Source organism: Drosophila virilis, chromosome 2 (assembly GCF_030788295.1).
Source record: "Drosophila virilis strain 15010-1051.87 chromosome 2, Dvir_AGI_RSII-ME, whole genome shotgun sequence".
NCBI classification, from domain to species: Eukaryota; Metazoa; Arthropoda; class Insecta; order Diptera; family Drosophilidae; genus Drosophila; species Drosophila virilis.
In genome coordinates, this window is record NC_091544.1 from 23,679,931 (window position 1) to 23,692,500 (window position 12,570).

General features: G+C 35.3%; 3 protein-coding genes across 8 annotated transcripts in view; all 3 read right to left on the bottom strand.

Annotated features, from left to right (window-relative positions):
- The window catches only part of lobo (lost boys), a 32,152-nt gene extending 26,372 nt beyond the window's left edge, over positions 1–5,780 (bottom strand). The window contains exons 1-2 of one of the 3 annotated variants that reach the window (XM_002052911.4): positions 5,238–5,777; positions 5,045–5,173 (exon numbers count right to left, since the gene is read on the bottom strand). In XM_002052911.4, coding sequence (XP_002052947.2) covers positions 5,045–5,173; positions 5,238–5,651 — 543 coding nt within the window. In that variant the 5' untranslated portion in view covers positions 5,652–5,777. Of the gene's footprint in view, positions 1–5,044; positions 5,174–5,237 lie in introns of all 3 variants that reach the window. The other 2 variants (XM_015171792.3, XM_032432864.2) reach the window with 2 other exon arrangements.
- Positions 5,781–8,358: 2,578 nt separating this feature from the next.
- On the bottom strand, positions 8,359–9,580 carry LOC6629493 (uncharacterized). Its single transcript, XM_032433000.2, has 2 exons — positions 9,344–9,580; positions 8,359–9,257 (listed from the first exon to the last, which is right to left on the bottom strand). Exons 1-2 carry the CDS (start codon positions 9,534–9,536, stop codon positions 8,644–8,646), a joined length of 807 nt encoding a protein of 268 aa, XP_032288891.1. The 5' UTR covers positions 9,537–9,580; the 3' UTR covers positions 8,359–8,643.
- A 1,855-nt stretch (positions 9,581–11,435) lies between these two features.
- The window catches only part of Cad96Ca (tyrosine kinase receptor Cad96Ca), a 12,599-nt gene continuing 11,464 nt past the window's right edge, over positions 11,436–12,570 (bottom strand). For 2 of the 4 annotated variants that reach the window (XM_032432850.2, XM_070206869.1), the window contains exons 10-11: positions 12,072–12,213; positions 11,436–12,004 (exon numbers count right to left, since the gene is read on the bottom strand). In XM_032432850.2, the coding sequence (XP_032288741.1) occupies positions 11,780–12,004; positions 12,072–12,213 (367 nt within the window). In that variant the 3' untranslated portion in view covers positions 11,436–11,779. Of the gene's footprint in view, positions 12,005–12,071; positions 12,214–12,570 lie in introns of those variants that run through there. The other 2 variants (XM_032432851.2, XR_011416065.1) reach the window with 2 other exon arrangements.

Here is a 12,570-nt window from a genome sequence, read left to right on the forward strand (position 1 = left end):
GCAAAAGTGGGAAAAGTGGGAAAATACCAGGCTTATATTAAACAAGTAAGAGGTTCAGTCGGGAGCTCCCGAATAGGGATATCGATATCGATCGTTATCGGTTGCTTGGAAACGGAGTAAGTTATCGATTATCGGAAACAAACTCGATCTGCGCAGGCACTAGGAGCATCTACATTTAAAATTTCAAATCTATAGCTCGGACAGACAGACGGACATGGTTAGATCGACTCGGCTATTGATGCTGATCAAGAATATATATACTTTATGGAGTCGGCGATGCTTGCTTCTGCCTGTTCATCAAGAATCAAAACTTTTTCGACGATATTTTTTTGTAATATCTCGGGTAAATAATGTCTGATTTTAAAATGTTATACATTTTTGTGTCCGATTTTGCAATTTTATACCATTTTTGACTCGTATAGATCAGTTCTATCGATTGGCTTAAAAAAAAATAAATTCAAAATTTTGACCCAAATCGACAAAATGGCAAAATGGCATATCACGTTTTTTTCAAAATCGAGGTCGGTGCGAAAATCGAAACTGTTTCGATGCTTTTCTTTTAATATCTCGGGTAATAGTTCCGCGCGGAGATATGACGTTTCAAAACGACATAACTCCGCGGAGATATAACCTTCCAAAACCCCAAGACTTATTCGATGATTTTTTTTAAATTTTTCGGGTAAATAATGTCTGATTTTAAAATGTTATACCATTTTGAATGCGTACGGATCCCTACCATCAATTGGCATTCAAGCAAATTAAACATCGATGGGTTGAAAAATGTTGTTGACAAAAAACCGATTCGTTCGTAATTTCAACCTTTTTGATGATGATTTGGAATATTTCCGTCAAATAATGTCCGATTTTGGAATTGTATACCATTTTTGACTCGTAAGGATCAGTTCTACCGATGGGAATCAAAAAAAGGAAATCCAAAATTTTGACCCAAATTGACAAAATAGCAAGGAATTACAGCAGGATTGTTTTCAAAATCGAGTTCGGTGCGAAAATCGAAACTTTTTCGATGCTTTTCTTTTAATATCTCGGGTAATAGCTCCGCGCGGAGATATGACGTTTCAAAACGACATAACTCCGCGGAGATATAACCTTCCAAAACCCCAAGACTTATTCGATGATTTTTTTTAATATCTCGGGTAAATAATGTCTGATTTTAAAATGTTATACCATTTTGAATGCGTACGGATCCCTACCATCAATTGGCATTCAAGCAAATTAAACATCGATGGGTTGAAAAATGTTGTTGACAAAAAACCGATTCGTTCGTAATTTTAACCTTTTTGATGATGATTTGGAATATTTCCGTCAAATAATGTCCGATTTTGGAATTGTATACCATTTTTGACTCGTAAGGATCAGTTCTACCGATGGGAATCAAAAAAAGGAAATCCAAAATTTTGACCCAAATCGACAAAATAGCAAGGAATTACAGCACGATTGTTTTCAAAATCGAGTTCGGTGCGAAAATCGAAACTTTTTCGATGCTTTTCTTTTAATATCTCGGGTAATAGCTCCGCGCGGAGATATGACGTTTCAAAACGACATAACTCCGCGGAGATATAACCTTCCAAAACATCAAAACTTTTTCGATGATTTTTTTAAATATGTCGGTTAAATAATGTCAGATTTTAAAATTTAATATCTTTTTAAATGCGTACGGATCCCTACCATCAATTGGCATTCAAACAAATTAATCATCGATGGGTTGTAAAATGTTGTTGACAAAAAACCGATTCGTTCGTAAATTCCATCTTTTTGATGATATTTTGGAATATTTCCGTCAAATAATGTCCGATTTTGCAATTTTATATCACGTTTTTCTCAAAATCGAGGTCGATGCGAAAATCGAAACTGTTTCGATGCTTTTCTTTTAATATCTCGGGTAATAGCTCCGCGCGGAGATATGACATTTCAAAACGACATATCCCTCTTCAAAATAAGGGTCGGTGCGAAAATCATAACTTTTTCGATTATATTTTTTAATATCTCGGGTAAATAATGTCAGATTTTAAAATATAATATCTTTTTGAATGCGTACGGATCCCTACCATCAATTGGCATTAAACAAATTAATCATCGATGGGTTGTAAAATGTTGTTGACAAAAAAACCGATTCGTTCGTAAATTCCATCTTTTTGATGATATTTTGGAATATTTCCGTCAAATAATGTCCGATTTTGCAATTTTATACCCTTTTTGACTCGTTAGGATCAGTTCTATCAATTGGCATAAAAAAAAGGAAATCCAAAATTTTGACCCAAATCGACAAAATGACAAAATGGCGTTTCACGTTTTTTTCAAAATCGAGGTCGATGCGAAAAACCGAACTTTTTTCGATGTTTTTTTAATATCTCGGGTAATAGTTCCGCGCGGAGATATGACGTTTCAAAACGACATAACTCCGCGGAGATATAACCTTCCAAAACCCCAAGACTTATTCGATGATTTTTTTTAATATCTCGGGTAAATAATGTCTGATTTTAAAATGTTATACCATTTTGAATGCGTACGGATCCCTACCATCAATTGGCATTCAAGCAAATTAAACATCGATGGGTTGAAAAATGTTGTTGACAAAAAACCGATTCGTTCGTAATTTCAACCTTTTTGATGATGATTTGGAATATTTCCGTCAAATAATGTCCGATTTTGGAATTGTATACCATTTTTGACTCGTAAGGATCAGTTCTACCGATGGGAATCAAAAAAAGGAAATCCGAAATTTTGACCCAAATCGACAAAATAGCAAGGAGTTACATCACGATTGTTTTCAAAATCGAGGTCGGTGCGAAAATCGAAACTTTTTCGATGCTTTTCTTTTAATATCTCGGGTAATAGATCCGCGCGGAGATATGACGTTTCAAAACGACATAACTCCGCGTAGATATAACCTTCCAAAACATCAAAACTTTTTCGATGATTTTTTTAAATATCTCGGGTAAATATCTTTTTCTTTGAATTCGTACGGATCCCTACCATCAATTGGCATTCAAACAAATTAATCATCGATGGGTTGTAAAATGTTGTTGACAAAAAACCGATTCGTTCGTAAATTCCATCTTTTTGATGATATTTTGGAATATTTCCGTCAAATAATGTCCGATTTGGCAATTTTATACCATTTTTGACTCGTAAGGATCAGTTCTATCGATTGGCATAAAAAAAAGGAAATCCAAAATTGTGACCCAAATCGACAAAATGGCAAAATGGCATATCACGTTTTTTTCAAAATCGAGGTCGATGCGAAAATCGAAACTTTTTCGATGTTTTTTTTAATATCTCGGGTAATAGTTCCGCGCGGAGATATGACGTTTCAAAACGACATAACTCCGCGGAGATATGACGTTTCAAAACGACATAACTCCGCGGAGATATAACCTTCCAAAACATCAAGACTTATTCGATGATTTTCTTTAATATCTCGGGTAAATAATGTCTGATTTTAAAATGTAATATCTTTTTGAATGCGTACGGATCCCTACCATCAATTGGCATTCAAGCAAATTAAACATCGACGGGTTGAAAAATGTTGTTGACAAAAAACCGATTCGTTCGTAATTTCAACCTTTTTGATGATGATTTGGAATATTTCTGTCAAATAATGTCCGATTTTGGAATTGTATACCATTTGACTCGTAAGGATCAGTTCTACCGATGGGAAGCAAAAAAAGGAAATCCAAAATTTTGACCCAAATCGACAAAATAGCAAGGAGTTACATCACGATTGTTTTCAAAATCGAGGTCGGTGCGGAAATCGAAACTTTTTCGATGCTTTTCTTTTAATATCTCGGGTAATAGCTCCGCGCGGAGATATGACGTTTCAAAACGACATAACTCCGCGGAGATATGACGTTTCAAAACGACATAACTCCGCGTAGATATAACCTTCCAAAACATCAAAACTTTTTCGATGATTTTTTTAAATATCTCGGGTAAATATCTTTTTCTTTGAATTCGTACGGATCCCTACCATCATTTGGCATTCAAACAAATTAATCATCGATGGGTTGTAAAATGTTGTTGACAAAAAACCGATTCGTTCGTAAATTCCATCTTTTTGATGATATTTTGGAATATTTCCGTTAAATAATGTCCGATTTTGCAATTTTATACCATTTTTGACTCGTAAGGATCAGTTCTATCGATTGGCATAAAAAAAAGGAAATCCAAAATTTTGACCCAAATCGACAAAATGACAAAATGACATATCACGTTTTTTTCAAAATTAAGGTCGATGCGAAAATCGAAACTTTTTCGATGTTTTTTTTAATATCTCGGGTAATAGCTCCGCGCGAAGATATGACGGTTCAAAACGACATAACTCCGCGGAGATATAACCTTCCAAAACATCAAGACTTATTCGATGATTTTTTTTAATATCTCGGGTAAATAATGTCTGATTTTAAAATGTTATACCATTTTGAATGCGTACGGATCCCTACCATCAATTGGCATTCAAGCAAATTAAACATCGATGGGTTGAAAAATGTTGTTGACAAAAAACCGATTCGTTCGTAATTTCAACCTTTTTGATGATATTTTGGAATATTTCCGTCAAATAATGTCCGATTTTGGAATTGTATACCATTTTTGACTCGTAAGGATCAGTTCTACCGATGGGAATAAAAAAAAGGAAATCCAAAATTTTGACCCAAGTCGACAAAATGGCAAAATGGCATATCACGTTTTTTTCAAAATAGAGGTCTGTGCGAAAATCGAAACTTTTTCGATGATTCTTGATATCCTGTTTTTTGGGCAATTTTGGTAAATAGGAAGAGCTAGAGTCCCCAAACTTGACATATAGCTTCTAAAATAGAATATATATATGCATTTGATGTTGGAAGAAGAGGTTTCAGGGTATCCCCTAGTCGGGAGATCCCGACCTCTTACTTGTTAATCTAAGAAAGACAAAGAACTGCACGATTAAATTAAACATTCATGCATTCATGCAAACAGTACAAAGGTTATTTCTAGATTTGCATTTGTATCAGTTTCAAAATTAGAATCCGAATCTGACTGAGCTTACCAAGTTTGTTTGATCTTCCATTGGCTCATATTGAACAAAATCGGCCACAAATTTAGCAATTTCTTCAACACTTGAAACTAGCTCTGGATAAGCAAAAGCAGTCGGCCTTATTGTGGTGCACACGAACTTCTGTGAATATATCTCTTAATTATCGAAAATTGTCCAATAAATAAGTATTGAATAAATAATTTACCTGTACTTTACATTCGTTAGGCAATGCCAGCACCATTGCGCGTCGCCGGGGATGACTCAGAACAAACTGCTTGCGGAAATTTTCGGCATATAGCAACAGGAGGCGTTCCTTTGAAGATAAAGTGTAATATGACGGAGGAAAGCATTGTGGACTATCCTGGAATTCTTCAGTTGTCTCGGGAAATGATAGATCAATTTTTCCAATTTGAATCGCTGGGTCTCCCTCTGATAAACTTAATTCGCTTTCCTCATATTCAAATTCGCTTTCCTCTTCTTCCATCTCTTCTTCAAATTCATATGACATTTCCAGCTCTTCCGTTCGCCGTTCTTCGATTTCTTTTAGTTTAGCAGCATGTTTGTTCGGGTCTATAGTTCCCGAAAACTTCTTGTACTTTTGGAATATTACTTTCGGCATGTTTAAGCTGTTTCTCCTTTTGTGTTTTCTGTTCGCAATAAATTTTTGTTATGTTGCTATAACAACGTGGAAACATTTAATAGCGGGATAAATATAAGTATTTTTAATATATTCACTGCTTCGGTTTTATTTGACGAATAAAGCGAAGTACACATATTTTTCAATGTATATACAGTTGAAAGAGTCTTACCTGACTGACTGATTGATGAGGTAAGGGTCAATTTATACTCCGTGGCCATCCACTTTAAAAATTTAATGTCTCTAGCTCTTATAGGCTTTAAGACGCTTTAATTAGTGATTCCTTCAGCCTACTACAAACATATGCACAAAACTATTAGTCTCTTTTCCCCAATTTTCAAATGTTTCGCAGCGTTAAGAACATCAACAAGAGCTCAAACAAATAGTTATGCTTGCGAACGCGTCCTCCTGATTCTGTGTGCCTCGCAGGTGCACATTCAGCATAAATAAAAATAGCAAAAAAGAAAAGTGGTTAAAAATAAATAGGTATATAAAGAAGAGTACTATACAGTCTCACAAGCGTCCACCCTCTTGGCCACGAAAGAGGTGGCCTTTACCAAATTAAGATTTAACTTAGACGGAATATATATATTTACTGTGAAACGCAAAATAATACTAACCTTTCTTAAACCATTTATTAAGTTAAGATCACAGTATTGCAGCTGCTTTTGGGATTTCCGTTTGTCGTTATAAATAAAAATCGAAGCTAGAAATATTTATGCAGTAGCAAGTTGGTTTTTCTTCTTTAAGAAAGCCAAGTGCACACAATTTTAATTTTTAAAGGTTTACGGGCCGCAAAAATTAAAATGAATCCAAATTATTTGCATTCATTTTATTTTTACTTTAATAAAGCATAAGAATGAATACAATTTGTATTCCTCTCAGAAGTAACCATTTCCCATAACAGGGTTTCTCCCATAACTTGCTAAAGATAGGCGTTCGCTTTCACTGCGTTTTCTTAAATAAATTTTTTTTAAAATTGGGCAGCACTATATATCTTTACATTTTCAGTAACATAACTCAGCCAATGAAAAAATGATTGATCGACGGGTTTTTACGGTAGAGGGCGGCTGTTACCAAGTTAAGAATCAAATTCAAAAGTGCTACCATCTTACAACGAACTTGGCAGCACTTTTTACATTATTCGTCAAATTCGATCATTTCTTAAGCACGCCCATCTTTCCATCAACGACGTTGAAAATAATAAAAGGGTAGCTTGCTTAAAATTCCTGACAATCATTCTTAAAAACTCATTTTTTATTGGTGAAAAAATAGTGTTGATAAAACTTCCTTTGTTAACATAAAGGCTTGTACAAAGGCTTGAATAAAGGCTAAAGGAACAGGTAAGTTGTCTGTAATGGAAATTGCAAAGAGTTGGAGTTGCTTTTTATCAAAAGTATATGCATATATAGATTTTTTAATAATTGTTTAACTCAAGTCATTGAGTGATCTGTATATCTGTTTATTACTCAATGAACTCCAGTAAAGCATTAGAAATAAAATTTGAATCCTCCTCCCAGAAGCGGCCATCTCCCATGAAAGTGTTTCTCCCATAACTAGTTCGGTTATGGCAGCTTTTCCTGCGTTGTATTAAATAAAGCTTTTCTTACAAATGTGCAAGTCAGCCACTGAAAGTATTATTTTATGGTCAGGCTTTTACAATAGAGGGCGGCTTTTAGTAAATCAAGCATCAAATTCACAAGTGGCGCCATCTTGAATACTTAACGTTTAAGTAATTCACCTTTTGTACATTATTAAGTTTTATAGCACTCAGCTACATACAGGCTGAAAAGACGGCGCTAGAGGTCGCTTTTATAGCCTTAAGAAAGTTTCCATTATCTATTATTCTATTCATTAATTAAAAAGGAATACATTGGCTTGTGCATTAGAGCTCTTGCACCTTGAGACTTTAACAAAAATATTTTAATGCGTGTAAAACATTCTGTGCGCCGCTGCGACAGAATTTTTTTTTATCAACATCGTTGGCAAACAAATAAAATATATCTAAAATTGTTGAAAATCGTAGATAATTCTTGTTCCCCTACATAAGCATCTTCCGTTGGTAGCGTCTCTTTTACTTAGTTTTTTTTTTAGGACTCAATTTTAATTTCTCTTTAGTTGATCGACATATTGGCTTACCCATTGATACCCATCTTCAATTGACAATCAAAACAGAGCATATTGTTTAGATGAGGTGTTTTGTTTCTATTATTACAAAGTCTTCATGGTCAAGTACCTTTCACTTTATTAAGCCTTTGCTCCATAGCTATAAATTAAGCAAGTAAATCAGTCGGGACTACCCATCAATTATTATTATCTGCTTTTGGTGTTGGTAGAAGGTTCAGGGTATCTCCCAGTCGGGCACTCCCGACAGGAGCACTTTCACTTGATTTGTATAATATATGAATGATATCTATTTCCATAAAAAATAACAATAACAAAATAACACAACTAACGTAATTACAGGAGTAAATAAAACTATTCATATTTTCTTCGAGCAAAAAAATTAAAAAATTACACTACTTTTACAACCTGTTGTCAAAGTCTCCAGATGTTACCGATAAGAAAATTCGTTGTTGGGCTACAAAAGTATAATTCTTATATGTATATTTCCAGGGTATTCTCATATTGTTCAAGGCACTTGTTTCAATAACTGTTCGAAATGGATAGATAGTGCAACAAGGTTTTTTGTTGATTAATTTTTATTAATTTTAAATTTAAGCTATAATAAATTATAATAATATTTAATGTTTGTGTAAGCATCATAATGGTAGCAAACAAGTTCAAATTGTTAACAACGAGGTCACTTTGAAGTCTCTATAAATAAGTCCGTGCACAGTGAAGGCACGGTTAAAGCTGTTAAATGTTTACAATAATAATAATAAGGTTCCGGTTCAATGCCAGCATATGAACATCTATTGCAAAGCCCCTAAGACCACTGCTAATAAGCATTTTTTTTGGCTTTATTTTTTTTTTATATAAAGTGGTCGTTGATGGGACTATGCAACTTGGTTTCCTCATTTTCCGTTTCCCATTGGTTTCGTTTGGCCTGTAGGATTAAATCTTGGAAAGAACCATACTCCGAATTTTGATGGGATTTGGCAGTAAGCGCTACATCGCCTTCATCTTCGTAAAGGTTATCATACGCATAGTCGGAGTCTGTGTCCATTAGTTCACTTCGTAGTATGTCCATATCACTGTAATCCCCATTATCAGAGGATCGATCAGCTTTGTCGTTGTCATAATTTGATTGTTCGATATTGTGTTTCAGGTAAAAACTTTGAAGTAGTTGGTCCACTCCTTCAGACGACATGTCAGACACCATATTTACGGCAATCTTTCGACGACCACGCTTTAATGACTTTAAAGGCCTATCTGTCAACTCAAATTTGAAAGTTGTTTTAAGCGTACTCTTCGAGCTGTCAAAGTTGTTAGCCAAAGCTTGGAAAAGTCGCTTAAACTGGTTACTTGGCCGTTTTTTTTTATTAGTTGTTGCAGGAGTACTTATGTACTTTGGGTTTTCCATAATAAATCGATGAAGCAACTTCTTTGTGCCCTGCTGATCCTTTTGCGATTTGAGCAGCTCGACTAAAAACAAGAAAGTAGAATGTTAAATGATTTGTCAAATTCAAGATGGCTCGAAAGACTATTCGACGCACAGTATTAAATGTTACCTTTTTCATGGGATAGTCCAAGCCTATTTTGAAGAATTCCCCATTCATTGTTGCGACTTTCAGACGTAGCACCAACATTTGCTGGGGACTCGTCGTTATTCCTGATGTAAAATCCCAAACATTTGTGCTGTGCTGTTAACACGAGTAGCAACATTACTTGTATGCTTACATACATATTGATGATTGATGACATCTTGTTTCTTCCGCAGTGCACTGGCAAATGACGTACTTTCTGGCCCGCTTCTCGCTTAAATACTGCTGCAGGAGTTACAGTGGATCATATAAACCAACATAACCACGCACACCTACGAAGAGAGCACGGGTATTCGACAATTATTCACAACATTTAGACGCGCGAGGCAAAGGCGCCCAAGTCAGGACGACAATCGAGTGAGATGCTATTTGCCGATCGAATGTTGCTGTCTTTGTCTTTCTTAGTAACACTTAGCGCAAGCAATTAAAAGGCAACAGAAATACTTAAAATTTTGGTTTTCCACTCTAGTGGAACAGGTAGCATTACCTGCAGTCGCCGACGTCTGCGCATGCGAGAATCAAATCGCAATCCAGCCACCTCTGGCGGACGAGCATGACGATGAGCACTGATGGGCGACATCGGTGCGCCGGAGCGTTTTATGAATGTAAGTAGGTCATACAGGTAGTGGTTAACCGTTTAAATGTAAAAGGAAGTGCATATAAATCCTAGCGCCAGCCATAAAAGAATCAACCGCGCCGATCTTTGTCTTGATCTCTGTCGACAAATGTGTCGCTAATTATGGTTCAATCTGTCTTTTATTGATGTAATACAATAATGTAAATGCGATCTGCGGTGCAGGGCGACACGCGAAGGCAATGTGTAATTAGTCGGCGCCCTGTAGAACGCCGCTTCACTAATATACATATTTTGCCAGTCACAGCACAGCCATGTGCCGTAATATCACCACCTAATAGACTATTAAATATCCTTATGAAAATCTTGTATATTTATAAACAAGAAAGTTTTTCATACATATTAGACGTAATAAATACCAGGCTTTGTTAAGACATATTGATTAACTTGTGCGAGGTACTGCTAGTACAAGCAGGGAGCTAGGCTAGGAAGACTAAGACCTCCAGTTGTATTGTTGCGGTTGTATTGTTTTCTGTGCTGCTATTTTAATCCGTTTTTCTGTCTCATTGGAACTCAATTCTTGGTGTGGCTGTTGATTAGGGAGTTTGCAAGTATTGTGATCTGTTACGAGTTCGAGACCTATCGAGGAAACAGTGTATTCAGCGCGAGTTGAATTTGGCGTTGGTAGAATAGGGTTCAGGGTATTCCCTTTTTGTTTTCAAATATTTTTGTAATGTACGTTATATTGCTTTACCTATTGAATTGTTACAAACGCATAGAGTGAGCAGCATCCATTCGGTACCAATTAAATGACTCAAGACATTTTTGCATACATCAACCCAAATTCAGTAAGTAAATCCGATAAGCAATACTAAATGTTTAAAATTTAAACAAGAACAAGTCTAGTTGTCAAAATAAATTGTAAGAAGTAAATATACAAAAGAATATGGCGAGATCGTTTCCGCTCCTCAGCTAGTCCAAGCGACCAATACCACTTTTACTTGGTTCTACTTGATTTTCATCAATTACAATTTCTATCGTTATGGCTTCGATAATTCGGACTATATTAAGCACATCAAGTTAGTTCTGTGAAATGGTAATGCGCATGCCCGGTTACTTATTTTTCCGTTGAATGTCAAAATTTTTAAGAGCATACTGCATTCAGGGTTTAGCAAAACATGTCCGTCTGTCTGTCCGTACGTCCGACCTTAAGTATGTATGAGCACAAGCATCACAGAAACTATAATATAATATTGCCCCGTTTCCAAGCAAACTATAAAAAGTAGCTTTGAAGCCAGGTGGGCTACTAGGAAATACCTGAGCCCAGAACCGAGCTGCCACCACAAGTTTCCTTTAACCGTCACAACAAAGCAACACAGATGCTGCTTCTATTTCTCTTAGCCCCTTGCAATGGCAAATACTTTCATTCGGTTCTTGTAATCAGATCAGAGTATATATTTAGCATCATACTTGTATATTTGTAACATTTATAAATAGATGGGATCGTTATTAACATTATTTTGGAATCAATATATCTTATACTATGTTTTATGAATCAAATATATATTGCATAAATAAATATACAAGTAAATCCCGTGCTAGTTATTTATATATATATAGCCAGGGCTATTTTAAAGTTTATATTATTTCTACTTTTATGTAACTAATATAAGTACAAATAAACAAATATTTATACAGCTGCAAGCTTTAACAGTTTCATTAAAAATAGTAGTAAGGACTATATTTTTTTTCTTCTAACTATTTATACGTAATAAAGCTCTTTGTGGCAGTGCAAAGCCGTTCCCGACGCATAAATAACCAACCGGGGATTACAATTTTTCTCCACTGAGATTCACTATGTTATAATAATTGTGGTCGGGGAAACGTTCCAGTTCAATGTAATCCATTTCAGTGTGCAGTAATTTATCAAGCATCTTTATTATTTCAGCGAATGTTGGTCTCTCATTTACATCTTGCGACCAGCAGTAGTACATAATATTATAGAGCTCTCTTCGACAATGCTCTGGTTTTTCCAGACGATAGCCGTCCCTAACCTGCAAAGAGGAAAATTAAATATATATAGATTAAGCCACTTGAAAAGGAGTGAAGAAGATAATTTACCTTGCGCATAACATCGGCAGCAGATATTCCTGGATAAGGCGTTGAGCCCAATGTCACAATTTCCCACATGAGTATGCCAAAACTCCAGATATCCGATTTAATCGAAAATATGTTATCATAGAGTGATTCCGTAGCCATCCATCTAAAGAAATACAATGTATATTTGTATTACATTCGTTATCAATTTTAACACATTGGTAAAAGTAATTAGTATGAGTAAAAAAAAAAGTGAATGCGCTGTGAATGTTCAAACCGAATTAAATTTTGTTGAATTATTTCCTGTTGGGTCTATAAGAATTTCCCGTAGAGAGTTAGCCACGTTAGCACACCGCGATATCTAACATTATACATTCTTTACTTTTATCTGTCCTTTGAAACGGCAGGTAATCGCATTTTGAACATAATATATACATATGGAACTCCATTCTGATGAACTTAACAAAGATATATGCCTACAACTTAGCACTCTTAGGTAGGGCATAGTTGTATACTAAATCTT